At 45.2% G+C, this 16,586-nt stretch overlaps 1 protein-coding gene across 1 annotated transcript in view; it reads left to right on the forward strand.

The window, feature by feature from the left end:
• Positions 1 to 4,548: 4,548 nt before the first annotated feature.
• Positions 4,549 to 16,586, forward strand: part of ITGB3 (integrin subunit beta 3) — a 48,493-nt gene continuing 36,455 nt past the window's right edge. The window contains 1 exon segment of the mRNA NM_001003162.1: positions 4,549 to 4,615. Within this exon segment, the coding sequence (NP_001003162.1) occupies positions 4,549 to 4,615 (67 nt within the window).

Raw genomic sequence — 16,586 nt, forward strand, 5'->3', positions numbered from 1 at the left:
CTTATGTCTGCCCTGATTTCTGCTTGGGGGGACTTTCTGGATTGCACTGCAAAGAAGTGGAGTCTAAGAAATACATGGTGATCTCAGCAAGCCCAAGAGCATGGCTTGAAGTTGAAGGCTGCTGAGGGAGCTGTAATTTGTGGGGAAGGCTGTTAAAGCAGAAAGAGCTGCCCAGAGAGGTGCCCCTAGAAGTCTGCATGGGGGTTCCCTGGGTCTTTGGATGAGGGATGAGTTGCACAGGCACATGGTAAGAGTCCATAAGCCTTAGTGGAGAGCAGCTGGGAGCCAAGCAGAACACTACAAGTTGCACATGCTTAGAGATGTTAGAGTTTGAGTTCAACTGGAATGCAGAACCTCACTGAACAACTTGGGTACTTAGATGATCCAGGAAGTCCACATACCCTAGGAGTAAGGACCATGTTCTAGAGGTGCCTGGGTAGCTCAGTTGGTTAAGCATCTGACTTCTGCTCAGATCATGATCTCAGGGCCCTGGGATCAAGCCCTGTGAGGGGCTCTGTGCTCAGTGGGGAGTCTGCTTGACCCTCTCCCTTTGCCCCTCCTCCTATTCATTCTCTCTCAAATAAATAAATAAAATCTTTTTTTTTTTTTTGAAAGATGGGAGACACAGAGAAAGAAGCAGAGATGTAGGCAGAGGGAGAAGCAGACTCCCTATGGGGAGCCTGATGTGGGACTTGATCCCAGGACTCCAGGATCATGACCTGAGCCAAAGGCAAGACGGTCAACCACTGAGCCACCAAGGTGTCCCAATAAATAAAGTCTTCAAAAACTAGTACCTCAGTGGTCTGTGAGATAATATCTAAATACTTATAATAATAACTTATATAATACTTAAAATATATATAAATGTGTATATACTATATATACTTACGTATACACTGTATATTCTTATATGTACTATATATACTTATATAATACTTATAGTAACTTGTATAATTATAGGTATTTAGATAATATCTAAAATATGTGTGATTGGAGTTTCAGAAGGTAAAGTGAGAGAGAATGGGCAGAAAAATATTTGAAGAAATAATGGCTTAAAAATCTCTATATTTTGTGAAAAATAGGCCCCTTATATATTCAAGACACTCATCAAACCTAGGCGGGATAAATACCAAGAGAACAACACCTCTTTACCTTACAGTCAAGCTGGTAAAAAAAACAAAAAAACAAAGATAAAGGGAAAACTTAAAAGCAGGTAGAGACAAATCTGAGACAGTTTGAGCAACTGAAAATGGTTGCTTTATAATTGATGGAATAAAATAAATATCCATGAATACTGCTATAAATAGATAACTGAAGTTTTAAAATGAGAGAGAAAGGGCAGCTTTTCTTTATTGTGGAACACCAACTAGTAGTGGCAGAAGAAAGAAAGGAAGGTAGAAATCACTATTGATCAAACACCATGTAACTGACTGCAGTTAAGAACCATTAATAGATGCTAAAATTAGTGAAAGTCTGAAGAAAAACAGGATATTTATATAGAAGTGAAGTGTCTTTCATAAAATATTTATTAATTACAAAGAGAAAAATAGTAACTTTATAGTGAAGAAGTCTAATTGACACCACCTTTCCATGTGACCAAGGTCCTGGGATGGAGTTCCATATTGGGCTCCCTGCAGGGAGTCTCCCTCTCCTCTTGCTCCTGCCCCCTGCTCATGTCCTCTCTCTCTCTTTCAAATAAATAAATAAAACCTTAAAAAAATAGAATCGTTCAATATGATCATGAGAAAACCTCAGGCAAACCCAAACTGGGGGACATACAAAATAACTGGCCTAATAATTGACACAAAAGTGTCAAGGTGAGGAGAAAAATAGACTGAAAAGTGTCACAGATTGAAGATGACTAATGAGGGATCCCTGGGTGGCGCAGCGGTTTGGCGCCTGCCTTTGGCCCAGGGCGCGATCCTGGAGACCCGGGATCGAATCCCACGTCGGGCTCCCGGTGCATGGAGCCTGCTTCTCCCTCTGCCTATGTCTCTGCCTCTCTCTCTCTCTCTCTGTGTGACTATCATAAATAATAAATAAAAATTAAAAAAAATAAGAAGATGACTAATGAGACATGATGACAACACAATATGGCATCCTCGGAGGAACCACTCAATTCTATGCCAGAAACCAGTTTTACCCTATATGCTAACTAGAATTTAAATAAAAAATTGAAATAATAAAACCAAACAAAAAGCCAACTAGAATTTAAATAAAAACTTGAAATAAAAAAAAAGTAAAAGAAAATCACTTGCCAAAAAAAAAAAAAAAAGGCAGTACAAGATCCTTGATTGGCTCCTGGACTGGTAAGAGGACACTAATGGTAAGATTGGCAAAAATCCAAATATTGTATCTAGATTAGTTAATAATATTGTATCAATATTAGTTTCCTGTGTCTGATAATTATGATTTGGTAATATAAGATGTTAACATTAGGGGAAACTGGGTGAAGGATAAAAGAGAAGTCTTTAAAAGAATATTCTGCAACTTCTCTGTAAGTATAAACGATTTTTTTATTTATACATATAAAGCAAACATACAGGGCAGCCCCCGTGGCGCAGCGGTTTAGTTCCGCCTTCAGCCTAACGTGTGATCCTGGAGACCTGGGATCGGGTCCCACGTCCGGCTCCCTGCATGGAGCCTGCTTCTCCCTCTGCCTGTGTCTCTGCCTCTCTCTCTCTCTCTCTCTGTGACTATCATAAAAAAAAAAATAAATAACATACAAGTAAACAACAAAACCAGAGGGAAAAGACAAGGGAACAAGGGAACAAGAGTGTAAACAATGGCTGACTTCTCATCAGAAACAGTGGAGGCCAGAAAGTTGGAATGACATCTTTCAAGTCCAAGAAGAGCCACCTCCCACCTCCCAGAAATCTATATCTAAGGAATATTACAAACAAGGGGGAAACGAAAGTTGCGCATATTTGTCGACAGGGGACCTTAGCTGCAAGGTTTAATAATGGAAGCTCTTTAAGGTGAAAGGGCTGGGGACGTGGACAGCAGGTTTATTGAGTCAGTACTGGTGTCAGCAGAGCGAGGCTGAGGAAACACCTAGGTGACCAGGAGCTGGGTTATTAATTGTGAGAATTAAGCAAATACATAAACATCTAGGCAGAGATGTGACCATGCGTGTGATCTGGATTTTGTGCCAGGGCAACGACAATACTGTTGACATGGCTTCTGATCCACCCTTCCCCAGCCAGGGGAGGTATGTGGAGCTGGAGTCTCAAAACTGGGGTCAGGAAGCCAATCTACCCTTTGTGCGTTGGCTCCTCCTCTGTCCCCTTGCAACTTGCTAGCAACACTTCTGCTACTGGGTGCTGCTCTTTTGGTGTATCTAGTGTTAGGTGGGTTTGAGGAAGAAGTGCCCACCTCTGCAGAGGGTGGGGCTGGAGGAATGGGCTGCCAGACAAGATTACACGGAGGAGATTCCATCTGGGGTGTTTTGAAAGATATGTGTAATTTTCCAGGTGGAAAATTCAGGAAAATCAGTCAGACAGAAAACATGGAGTGTTTGGGAATGTGAAGCATCTCCCTGGGCAAGGGTGGGAGATGAGGCTGCAAAACCGAGTGAGGGCCAGTTTTCAGGCATCCTGGGTGTCTCAAGAGAAGGCTCAGGGAAGCCCAAGGGCAGCTTTAAAGCTGTTTAAAGCCCAGGAGCTGGAGAGACTTCCATGCGCCTTGATGCATCAGGTCTTGTTTTTAGGGTCATTTGCGCCACCCATCGCTTCAAGGGTACCAGCCCCAACCACTGGCGGTCTCCCGCTCACAGCGCTGGTTTTTGCCTCTTTGAGCCGCCTGAGGTTTCTGGTCTGGAGAAGACCCAGAGACCCAGAGGAAGGACGGGACGATCGGCGGACTGGGAAGGAGACCTCTGAGGAAGACAGGACAAAGCTGTAAAGCCAGTGACTTCGCGTTTGGAGGCAGTAGGTTGAAACTACTATCAACTACTAGGTGCGAGCATTTGCAGACAGAGGCCCTTTATGGACATCACCGCTTACACAAGCTTCAGAGGTCTCAAGAGGCTTTCCGGAAAACCAAACTATCCCAAGGGGGAAAAAAATCAGGAATAATAAAGGACTGAACCAGTGCTTGGCACCAGAGTAAGCATTCACACGGTTTGTCAAACAAACAAATCAAATGTGCATGAATCAGACTCAAGGTCCAGAGGGAAAGTGCCGAGAAGTGCAGGTGAAAGAGAAAGCCGTGCGGGTGTCTCGGGGAAGCGGGACTGGCTCAGGAGCGGGGCCGCAGGCTCCCCGCTTTCCTAAGCGCACCCCGGGGGACCCCGGGGGCAGGATGCGGGCGGATCCCGGCGGATCCCGGCGGATCCCGGCGGGCGGAGGCGAGGCGGGGAAGGGGCTGCGCTGGCCCACCGCCCCGTGCCCGGCGCAGGGTCGGGGAAGCGGCGGGGCAGGAAGCGCGAGTCGGGGCCCGCCCCGTGACGTCCCGCCCGCCGCGTCCCCTCCCCCTCCCGCTGCGGGAAAAGTGGCCGCGGGCGCCGCCGCTCGCTGTGGCGGGTCGGGCGCGGCGGCGGCGGGCGAGATGCGGGCGCGGCCGCTCTGGGCCGCGGTGCTGCTGCTGGGGGCGCTGGCGGGCACCGGCGTCGGAGGTGAGTGGGGCTCCCGCGCGGCGGGGACGCGGCTCCCCGCAGCTCCCGCGCCGCGCATCCTGCGGCCGAGGTGGCGGCCCGGGAGCCTGGCGTCGGGGGCGGCCCCGAGAGCGCGGGGCCAGGCCGGCGTCGCCGGGGCCCGCAGCCGGGGAGCTCCCCGCCCCGCGGTGCCGGCTGGAGGGCCGCCTCGGGCGGGTGCTCCCGGACCCCGGAGCCCTTGGCCGAGCCAGGCGCCTGCCCGGGCGTGGGGGCGCCGGTCCCGGGCTCGCGCCTCGCAGGTGGTCTGGGGCTTGCGGAGGCGGGCGGGCGCCGTGGGCACCGTGGGCACCGCCAGCCGCGGCTTCCCGGGCTGTCCCCGCGCGCGGCCGGGGGATGTGGCCGCAGCTGCTCGCGTGCGACCGTGGGCGCGCGCGGGGTGCCAGCTCCTCGACGTTACCAGCCCTTTGCATTGCACTTTCTCCCAAGTTTTTCTTTTCTTAGTCTTTTTCCTTGGTGGCTCCCCTGGGGAGCGGTTCGCAGGAGGGTGAGGGCTCTGACTCCGGCAGTGTCCCCCGGTGGCAGCGGTGCCCTTACATCTGAAAAACCTCCCGTGTGTGCGAGGAGCCACACGAAGGGTCCCAGGAACTGGCTTGGATCCCTGGCTTTGTCTCTCCTGCTGCTGCACACACTATGCCGAGGCAGTTGGCATTCAGCCTCCTTGGTGCCGGGGAGGGGCAGAGGAGATTACAGCCCCGGGATGCTGCCCCTGGTCCTTCCGGAGCCCCGGTGACCTTCCCAGAGAGAGCTCTGGCTCCCGTTCCTCGGGGGCGTTCCTCTGCAGAGGGTGCACAACTCTACCTATATACACTTTTAATGAAAAAGAGTAGTACTCATTGTAAGGCAATTTAAATCCTGCAGAAGGTATTAAAAAATTAAGATTTGCTGATAAATCCATATCAAAGGTAGCTATTAAGAAATACTTTGACGACTGCCTTCAAGATCTTGTGTGTATGTGTGTAAGAAATTATACAGGACAAGGCAACAATATCTTTTAAAAATCGCTTTATTCAGTATGACTGACATACAAAAAACTGTGTGTATTTAATGTATATGATTTGATGAATTTGGAGATACATATATACCCATGAAGCCATCACCACAATCTATGAATGATGTCTTGGTGGAGGAGTTACAGATAATATATGGGGGGCTAAGTTGTTTTTGCTGAAGCTTCCCATGTGATAGATGCTCAATCAGGTCAGCGATGTCTTCATCCTATAGTCAGCAGCTTGATGACACAGTACTGAAATACAAAGCTCCAGCATTGTGCCCTAAGGAGGTGTTAGAGACTCAGTTCAGATGCTATCTGATGTGGATGGGGCAGTGGAGCGGTCTCCTCCAAATGCCTGCTTCTGTGAACTCAAAACAATTGTTGCTTTCTTTTCACATCTACAGCTTTCTGAATGATTTGAGTCTAATCATTGTATTTTCTTATAGACTTAGAAGAAAGTAAAGTAACATAAGATAGAGCCTTGCATTATGGATTTCAATATTAGTGAGGATGAAGAATGTACTTGTTATTTTGGTGTATCTCTCCCCCACCTCTCACTTGTAGTATTTTTGCTGCTCTGGATACAGAGTTGTGATGATCCATATAGGGTTCCACTGCATTAAAAAAAAAAAAAAAAAAAGGATTCCACTGCATTGACATACCTTAGTTTGCAGTATCCTTTGGGAGATCTGTTCACAGATTCATCATTATGATTGGGATGATTCCAGCTGTCGTGATGGGTTATACTGAGCTAGCCCTGGATGAGAAGCAGGTTGGAATAGTATTTAAGAGCATGGGCTTTAGAGTTAGACCTCCAGAGTAAGAAAGCCCCCATAAGAGCGGTTTTGATTATATTTGGATCCTACTCAGGGTTGAGGGCTGGGTTGCAGATGTTGTCAGATTCCTGGGGGAGCAGGTGGTAGGATGAGAGTAGAAGAGGGTTGTTGGTACACAGAGTGTTGAAAGGACACAGAAAGAGCTGGGTGGTGGCACAGAGAGGCTGTCCCAGAATAGGAGAGTCTGGTATGGGTGGAAGAGAGGTTGTTTGAGAGTAGAGTTTTGGAATTTGTATACAAAGATGATCTTTTGGCTTCACCCAAGAGGTATTGGGTTTTGTGGCTTTCACATATATAAGCCTGTATTCTAACTTGATACCTAAGGGGTAACAAGTTTTATTTGCTGTCACCATCTAAACTGATTAGTTCTGAGCTGAAGTGCTAATTTCTTCTGAGTTTGTATCCTGGAAACTCTCTGAATGAAGCCCTCTGCCTGGAGAGACATGGCAGGAAGGCTTGTTGGCTGGGGAAGGGGACAGTTATGGTTTAAGCCAGCCAGATGTGGGTTTAATTCTTGATTTTGTCTCTAATTGGTTGTGTGACCTTAGGCAAGTTACTTAATCTCTTGAAACCTCAGTTTCCTCATCTGTAAAGTATTCAATGATTGTGCTACTTAAATGAGATAAAGGCACAAAAAAGCATTCGATAAATGGCATTTATTTTTGCCATTATTCTTGGTATCTACATATAGTGGAGATGAGCTATTACTGCTTAGTGCATGAATGCAACTCAGGCTCCCAGAATGAGACTGATGGGGTCCCTTTTCCCACACCTATATGGCATTCCCCCATTGGTGTTTTGGTATATCTCAGCCACTCTGACCCAACAAGAACCCACAGAAGAGACCAAGGATGAAGAGGCTCATACATTTGCTTTATCCACTAGAAAATCTGAAGTTCTGTCTGAGGAAAGAGGAAAGTAAAAGACGTTCACAAGATTTCAGGTTCTATGAGGAGAAGAACATGTCTATTTTGTTCGGTGTGCTAGGCCCAGTGCCTTGCTACACTGACAGCCAATGGGAACGCTTTGAGAGGGCATCTAGAGGTGATGTGCCTCATTGTAAGAAACTCAATATTTGAATATCTGCATTCATTCACAGAGGATCCTCAAGGGTTTCATCTGAGCATTCTGGGGGAATTTTAGAATATAGCTGAGACCATGAATTCTTTGGGTATTTGGATCTCTGTGCTATGGTGCCTTAGACCTCTGTTTTCAGGGGACCCTCTATGGATTGTCTGCTTTTTTCTTCCTTTCCTGGGAGAAGACATACAGGGGAGAAGCATTCTCCTTTAACCTGCCTCTAAACTGTTCGTGGTAGAGGTCTCCTGGGGACAGCAGTATCAGATGGGGCCAGGAGGCAATAGTGAGGAGGGGGAGAATGCATATGACTCTGGAGTTTCCTAATAGAAACTCCCCACCCCACTCAGGATCTCTGGTTATCATCCCCTTCCAGCCCTACCAATCCTTCTTGCCTCTGTTGGCAGAAATAGCCAGGAAGCATGCCCACAGGAACCACAACTCATGAATCAGCAGACAGATAATTAACTGGGGGAGTGACAGAGCAGCTTCAGGGATAAACCACTTGGCCTGCCCCAGCTCCCTCTGCTGCCCACAGAGCTGGCCTGCTGCTTCACCCCATTGCCTTCCCTCCTTCCCTGAGCCCTGACCCTTCTGGAATGGAACGATCATTGTGCCTGAAGGAACTCAGGTCCTGAGTGGCAATGCAGATAGGAGCGGGAAAGTGACACTGCCTGTCTCCCTGTGTAGACTGAAGACATTTATTTAAATGTGAAACTAACAACAACAAAAAAATCTGCCTTTTTTCCCCATGTGCACAGTATCTCCAGGAACACTCTTTAAAATTAGGTTTATTGAGGCGTAATTAGCATGGAATGAAATCCATCCTTATTAGGTGTACAGTTTTTTGAATTTTGACACATTTAGTCAAGTAGCCATCACCACAATCAAGATACAGAATATTTCCATCATCTCAAAAGTTTCCCTTAAGCTCCTCTGCTGTCAGTATCCTATCCCCACCTTGAGTTCCCGGCAGCCTCTGATCTGTTTCCTGTCCCTACAATTCTACCTTTTGTGGAATGTCATATAAAAGAAGTCATAGGACATGTAGTCTTTTAAGTCTGGCTTCTTTCACATAGCATGACACATTTGAGATTCACCCCTGTTGTGTATGTATCTGGTAGCTAAGGCTACTCCATCTTCCTCAGGTGCTGAGACAGTTACCCTGAAAGCAGGTGGACTATGTCAGTTAAACCCAGATGCAACTTTCAATTTCTAAATTTTCTAATTGGATGAATGCATTTGGGCCATGTTATAAGCCATTAGACTTCCCAAATGCTAAGTAGTGATATCTTCAGGATATTGGGGAGGATTTTGCAGCAACCAGCACTTTTATTATTGGTCTGGAAAGCAGTGCATATTTTGTGGCCAAATACGGTATGTCACAATCCTTAGAGCCAGAAGCTGTTAAGTAAACCTGGGGCTATTCTATCTTTAAAAAAATTTGGTAGCATCTCTGAAAATACAAGTCTTCCTTCTGGTTTTCAGTCATGTTGCCACAAAAAGACTAGTCTCACTCTTGCCAGCATTTCTTAGTTCAGTTGGCAAAGACGTTCCAACATTCAAGGAGAGAATGAGGTGAACTTTTTTAAGACAGTCAAAAGCTGGAGAATAAAATGGCTAGTTCCCCCCCTTTTTTTCTGGTTACCCTTTAATTTTATTCTCCCATAATGTCCATTTTTTAAAATCAGATGGTGTGTTCAATTTAGATTTTCCTCCTTGTATATATATAATAATCGTCATGTGTGTCTGTATTCCTTTACCTAAACTTGTTATTGTTTTTGTTTTGTTTTTAACTTACAAAACCTACTTCCTTTCATGCAGAGAAAAAAACAGACCTCAGGTGTGAAAAGAGCTATGGGTCGGGAACTGAGAAATCTATTTTTGATTCCCACCTGTGCAGGCTTTTTCATCAGCTTGCTGGGTAACTTTGCACAAGCCATCTTCCCATTGGGCCTCAGGCACTAGGTGTCTCAGGGGCTGCAAAGTGGAAGGAGATGGAGGGGGAGTCTTTTTGGTTTGCACCTGCACATCCGTACCTTCAGGTGGAGAAGTTTTTCCTTTAACTAATTCATAACATGGAACTCCATGTAAAGATTTCTTTGGGGGTGGAGGGTGAGGAAAGGGAGGTCTTCAGCTAAAAACAGGCTCAAAAAACTTCTCAACCGAAGAATGCTCCAGAAATTTAGCAAAAGGCACATCCAGTAGCCACTTTAAAAGTCCCTGTAGCCAACCTTAATCTCTTTGCTAAATAGGATTCTTGGATAGAGAAACCTGGGCCAATGAGATCCACCCATGGTTCCAAACCCTTGTTTTAGTGACAGCACGAGATAAACTCCTCTAGGTTAAACCTCTGCTGCCTTTGCTGGGGGCGGCCAGGCTTGACCACCTCTTTGAGATGGAGGGTAACATGGTGTCTCCGTTCTGGAACTTCTATAGGTTGAGAACAGATTGTCTCTCTCCTGGGAGGTTCCTGAAGGGAGTGGGCCAATGTTTATTTTGGAGTTCCCACCGAACTGCAGATTGAAAGAGTATCTATAGGGTTTTGATGCCACAGGTGCTCCATGTTATAAGAAGCCAGGCATGCTCTGGGGAGTCTACAGTTATTTATGTATGTATGTATGTATGTTAATTGATTTAAAGGTTTTATTTATTTATTTGAGAGACAGAGAGCACAAGCAGGAGGAGCTGCAGAGGGAAAGGGAGAAAGAGAAGCAGCCTCCCTGCTGAGCAGGGAACCTAATGCAGGACTCCATCCCAGCACCCTGGGGTTATGACCTGAGCCAAAGGCAGATGCTTAACTGGCTGAGCCAGCCAGGCACCCCTGGGGAGTCTGCACTTAGATGAATGCCAGTGTAAAAAGTGAGAGAGGACAGAGAACATTTAAAATCAGCTTTAATTTCCTTTTAGCTTATAAATGTAATTCAGCCTGTTGTATTAAAAAAAAAAAAAAGCCAAGCAGTGTAGAAACAGAATAATGCAGAAAGCGCCAAGTCCCTTGTAGTTTTGTCCTTAGAGATAACTGCTGTTAAGTTACTCGAGTTTTTTTTCCCTATGTATATGTCACCATAAACAGTTACTTATCCTTACTGTTATTTCTCAAGTAGGATCACCCACAATAGGATCAATGTCACTCAATAATATATCTTAAGCATATCTTTATGTGAGTTTATATCTTTCCGTTATTTATCGTAAGAATTCTAGCCAGCAGGCATACTGTCAAATGGATGTAGCAGAATTTTCTTTTTTTTTTAAAACTTTTATTATTTTTTTTTAATTTTTATTTATTTATGATAGTCACACAGAGAGAGAGAGAGAGAGGCAGAGACACAGGCAGAGGGAGAAGCAGGCTCCATGCACCGGGAGCCCGACGTGGGATTCGATCCCGGGTCTCCAGGATCACGCCCTGGGCCAAAGGCAGGCGCCAAACCGCTGCGCCACCCAGGGATCCCGGATGTAGCAGAATTTTCTTAACTGGTTCCCTGTTGGCAGACGGTGGGATCATTCCCAATTATTTGCTACTACAGATAAAGCTGCGGGGGATGGCCTTGCTCATTGTTGGCACCTTTGTTCAAGTGTTTTTACAGGCTCAATTTCTTGAACTAAAGCTTCTAGGTCAAAGGAAGTGAATATTTTACACTTAAATTTTAATAGGTTTTGCCAAATTGTCTTCTGGAATGGTGGGAGCAGTTTGCCTTCCTACTAGGATGGGGACGACAAAGACTTGCAGCAGCACCGTTACCTGCTGTCCATACCCACCAGACATGAACTGGAGGAGGAGAAGTAGCAGAACTAGAGTGCTGGATGCCAAGGAGGTCACCAACAGGGCACTGCTGGGCTGAGCCTCAAACAGAGCTTGGTACGGGCTTGCTTTTTCTCTCTACTGAGTGAGTCAGATGGGAGGTGGGGCTAGTGCTGATAAAATTTTCCAGAGCTTGAGATGCATTTGCATCAAATCTCCACTAAGCTATTAGGAAGAAATGGACATTTGTGCATTGTGTGAGGGGTCTTGGCCTCTGCGATGCTGGACCTCCTAGAGCGTTAGTCACCGGTGATGGTTTCTGGCTGGAATATATACTTCCAGGGCTGGCAGCACTTCTAATCCAACACTACTTTACAGAGAAGCAAAAAGGAGAGGCCCTGAGAGTCAAAATGACTTGCCCAAGATCATACAGCTAGTTTTGGGGCGTTGGTAGAGTCTAGCCCAGGGAGCTCTTGTCTCCTGGCCTGTGATTTCTTCAGCATATCCTATTAGAGGCAGAAGGCCCAGTGAATCTGATCCTGAGGCGGGGCTGTGGTGGGGATGTAGATGGGCATTCCTAATGCAGGAAGGAGTTAGAGTGAAGGTACACAGGAAGGAATCTAACACATTTACTGAGCATGCACTGCAGGTAGATAAAATTATCTCATTTAATCCTAGCACTGCATGAAGTATGTCCATATTTGGGAGCATGGGGAAAAGGAAGCAATGATTTGGGGTCTCCCATACTTGGCTGATGTGGCTGCATTAGGCCTGTTAAATACTAGGGAGCAATTATGAGTCCTTGAATAAAGAATGAAAGAGTCATTGGACCTTAGAGCCCCAGGGAGATGAAAGGACCTGGCCAAGGTTACACAGCCAGCGGATGGCAAAAGTGCCTTTGGATCTGAAGTCTCTTGCCTATGGCTCTGCATGTCTTCCCCATCATGTCCACTGTTACACAATAATAATGTTCATTGTTTTACCACTGCTGCCCTATGATGTTGCTCAGGGACTGAATGTTAATTTTATATGACGACCATATGGAAGATAGGACTCTGAGGATGGGCTTTCTGCAGTGTTCTGCACATGGCTCCCTAATTAACCCGGTTGGAGATGCTAACCAGGCATGATCCTGCTTCACTTACAAGGGCAGGACCTACTGGCTGAAGAGTCAGTGAAAGGGTATGGCCAGTGGTCAAAACATCTGAGCTTTGTCCAAGGGGATCCACTTGTTAGGGGGCAAAATCCGTCCTGTCTTTCTGCCATGCCCCACATGCCATCCATCAGTAAGGCCCTGGAACATATCTAGGTCTGACCACACTGTTAACCCTGCTACTCTCCCAATCCAAATCCCTGCCATCTGTAGCCTGGATTATTGTAATAGCTTCCTAATTGGTCTCTTTCCATCTTGTTTCCCTAATGTCTGCCTTCCTTTGAGTGGCCAGGATGATATTTTCTATGCTCACCTCTGCTCAGACTCCTCTAGGGGCTTTCCATCACATAGAGAATGAAAGCCACATTCCCTACCGTGGTTATAGCTTCCTAGCATTCTGCTCCCTGACTGCTTCTCTTGCTGCTTCTCTGCCTCTTTCCTCCTCTCTCTCTCTTCCTGCTATTGCTTTAACAGACTGAGGTCCATCTAGCACTTGTCATGGATTCTTTCTAGAATGCTCAGCCCCTAGATTTTCCCAAGACACACTCCTTCATATCATTTTGGAATGTCAACTCAGAGAGGCCTTTCTTTTTCATTTTTTCCTCTTTTTTTAAAAAAATTTTTTTTAAAAATTTGAGTACAGGTGATACATGTCACATTAGTTTCATGTGTACTACATAGTGATTCAGCATCTCTATACATTATGCTACGTTTACAAGTGTATCCATGGCCTGTCACCATGCAGCGCTTTTACAATATCATCGACTATACTTCCTATGCTGTACCTTTTATTCCTATGACTTATTCATTGCATAACTGGAAGCCTGTATCTCCCACTCCCCTTCACGCATTTTGCCCATCCACTTACCCCCCTTCCCTCTGGCAAACATCAGTTTGTTCTCTGTATTTATAGGTCTCTTTCTGCTTTTTATTTGTTCATTAATTTGTTTTGTATTTTTAGAGCCCATATATGAGTGCAATCATATGGTATTTGTTTTTCTTAGCCTAACTTACTTCACTTAGCATAATACTCTCTGGGTCCGTCCATGTTGTCATAAAAAATGGCAAGATCTCGTCCTTCCTTATGGCTGTGCAATATTCCAGTGAGTGTGCGCGTGTGTATTACATCTTTATCCACTGATCTATTGATGGACGCTTAGGATGCTTCCGTATCTTGGCTATTGTAAATAACACTGCAATAAGCATACAGGTGCATATATCTTTTTTGAATTAGTGTTTTTGTTTTGTTTGAGTAAATAGTAGTAGAATTATTGGGTCATATGGTGTTTCTATTTTTAATTTTTTTGGGAACCCTCTTACTGTTTTCCACAGTGGCTGCACCAATTAACATCAACACCAACACACAGGAGGGTTCCTTTTCCTCCACATCCTGCCCAATAACTATTATTCTTTGTCTTTTTAATTTTAGCCATTCTGAAAGGTGTGAGATGATATTTCATTGTGGTTTTGATTTGCATTTCCCTCATAATGAGGGAAATTGTGATGTTGAGTATCTTTTCCTGTGTCTGATGGCCATATGTATGTCTTCTTTGGAAAAATGTCTATTCAGGTCCAGAGAGGCCTTTTTTTTATTTTAAAGATTTTATTTATTTATTCATGAGAGAGAAAGAGAGAGAGAGAGAGAGAAAGAGGCAGAGACACAGGCAGAGAGAGAAGTGGGCTCCACGCAGGGAGCCCGACATGGAACTCAATCCCAGGTCTCAGCATAGGGCCCTGGGCTGAAGGTGGCGCTAAACCGCTGAGCCACCCGGGCTGCCCCCAGAGAGGCTTTTCTTGACTACTTTCTTTATAAGGGACTACTTCCTCTCATTGATGCTATTCTTCTATGGTTTCCTTTTTTTTTTTTTTTTTTTTTTTAATTTGAGAGAGAGAACAGATACAGAGGGAGAGGGAGATACAGACACCCTGCTGAGTAGAGATCCCAATGCAGGACTCAATCCCAGGACCCTGCAATCATAACCCCAGCCAAAGGCAGATGCTTAACTGACTGAGACACCCAGACCGCCCACTCTGTTTGTTCTTTTAAAAAAAACATTTGCCTGTGTTTGAAATTATATTTTGTTGTGTATGTTTTTGTTTCTATTTTCTCACTATAATTTAAGCTCCGTATGAGTAGGGGGCTTGTTTTGTTCAACAATGTCTTCAGTGCCTAGGAGAGTGCCAGGCACAGTAGGTGCTCAATGAATATTGGTTGAATAAATGAATGACGGAATGCCAACATCACTGATGTATGTTAGTAGAAAAGTATAAAGCCAAAGTACCCACTTTCCCATTATCTACAGATGGATTAACCATGGCAGTTTTCATTCCAGGATGGCTTTTTCTCTATTATGCAAAGTATTTCAGGGCAGTGTTCCTCAAAATGGTGTCATATATGCTATGGAAATGCAAGTCCATTTTGTATTAGCTTCCTAGGGCTGCAACCACTGTGTGGCTTACGGCAATGGTAATTTATTTTCTCTGAAGGCTAGAAATCTGAAGTCAAGGTGTCAGAAGGACCATGCTTTCTCTGAGGCTGTGGGTAGAATCTTCCTGTGCTACTTCCTGTCTCCTAGTGGAGGTCTGGTACCCTGGCATTCTTTGCCTTCCAGTTGGGTTACTCTGATCTCTGCCTTTGTCATCACATGACATTTTCTCTGTGTCTGTTTTCACATGGTATTTTCCCCTTACAAGGACATCAGTCATATTGGGTTAGGGCCTCCCCTAATGACTTTATCTTGATCATATATGCAAAGACCTTTATTTCCAAATAAGGTGATAGTCATCAGTACTAAGGGTGAGGACTTTAGTGTATCTTTTTTGGGGGCACAGAATTCAATCCATAATGCATTTTAATATGGTAGAGGCAAATTATACACGAATGTCTTCTGATGTTACATATCATGAACTTAAAACAACTTAAAAAAATCTTTGAAATTAGGATGCATTCTATATCCATGATCTTAGATATGGTGAAATGTGGTAGTTTGGATTGCTTGCCATTTTGAGTAATGGCTTACTGGAGCTTTATACTTAGAGGTATGTATTAGCTTGGACACCACTTTTCCCGTCTGTTTCCCCTTCTTTAGATTACTGAGCTGTTCTACATGTGATGAAAGAACAAAAATAAAATAAATTTTCTCAGCAGCTTGCTCTGGAGAAACCAGTTGTGAATCCATATGGCAGTTAGCATGAGATGTTTTGTTCTTGGATGACTCACTCAGCCAGGTGACTGCAATGGAGGCTCAGGCATTGCCTGAGTCACCCAGTATCCCCATGGGCCTAACTGGGAAGTGACCAGCCAAAGGTCAGTGGCAGGGCTGGGGACCTAGGCCAGAACTCCTCTCTGGCAGATAGTAAGATAGTCCATAGCATATGCAGCATGGATCATCCTTTCTCCCCACTAAACACCTCTCCATTAACCCCACTTAACCCTCTCCTGAAGTTCCCCGGCCTGCTCCTGCAGTCTAACATCCTGTCTCATTGGACAGCATGTCCTCAAAATAGCTCTCATTGACGCATTATGACTTCCACTTGTTCCAACTCTCTTCCTTGTTCCCCTTTTTTTCTCCATTTTTTTCCCCATCCTTTGTCTCTCTTCTGGTTCTGTGAATTAGGCTGATGTGCCAAACCACAGCCTTTCCTTCTACTGCTTTCCAGGCAACTGTGTTGGCGGTCTTGTCTTTTTGAATTGGTCTCCTCTTCTTGGTCAGCCCTCCCAGATTGGATTTTTTTTTCTAAGATTTTATTTATTTTTCATGAGAGAGACAGAGAGAGGCAGAGACATAGGCAGAGGGAGAAGCAGGCTCCCTACTGGGAGCGCAATGTGGGACTCAATCCCAGGACCCTGGGATAATGACCTGAGCCAAAGGGAGACACTCCACCACTGAGCCCCCCAGGTGCCCCCAGATTGGATTTTTGAACACTAATATTCCTGACTCCATTTAGAAGTGAGATCTGACAACTGATCATTTTATTCTAGTCTAGCGCTTCCTGGCTTCACTGCCCCATTCAGGGCATGCTCAACTGTATGTATTATGTCCTGACAATGTAGTGAGTTCTGAGAAAAAAGAAAAAAGTAAAACATTCACCTGCCTTAAACAGCTTGGGACTCAGGATAAAAACAGGGAGGA

The sequence above is a fragment of the Canis lupus genome, chromosome 9 (genome assembly GCF_011100685.1).
Source record: "Canis lupus familiaris isolate Mischka breed German Shepherd chromosome 9, alternate assembly UU_Cfam_GSD_1.0, whole genome shotgun sequence".
Classification (NCBI taxonomy): Eukaryota; Metazoa; Chordata; class Mammalia; order Carnivora; family Canidae; genus Canis; species Canis lupus.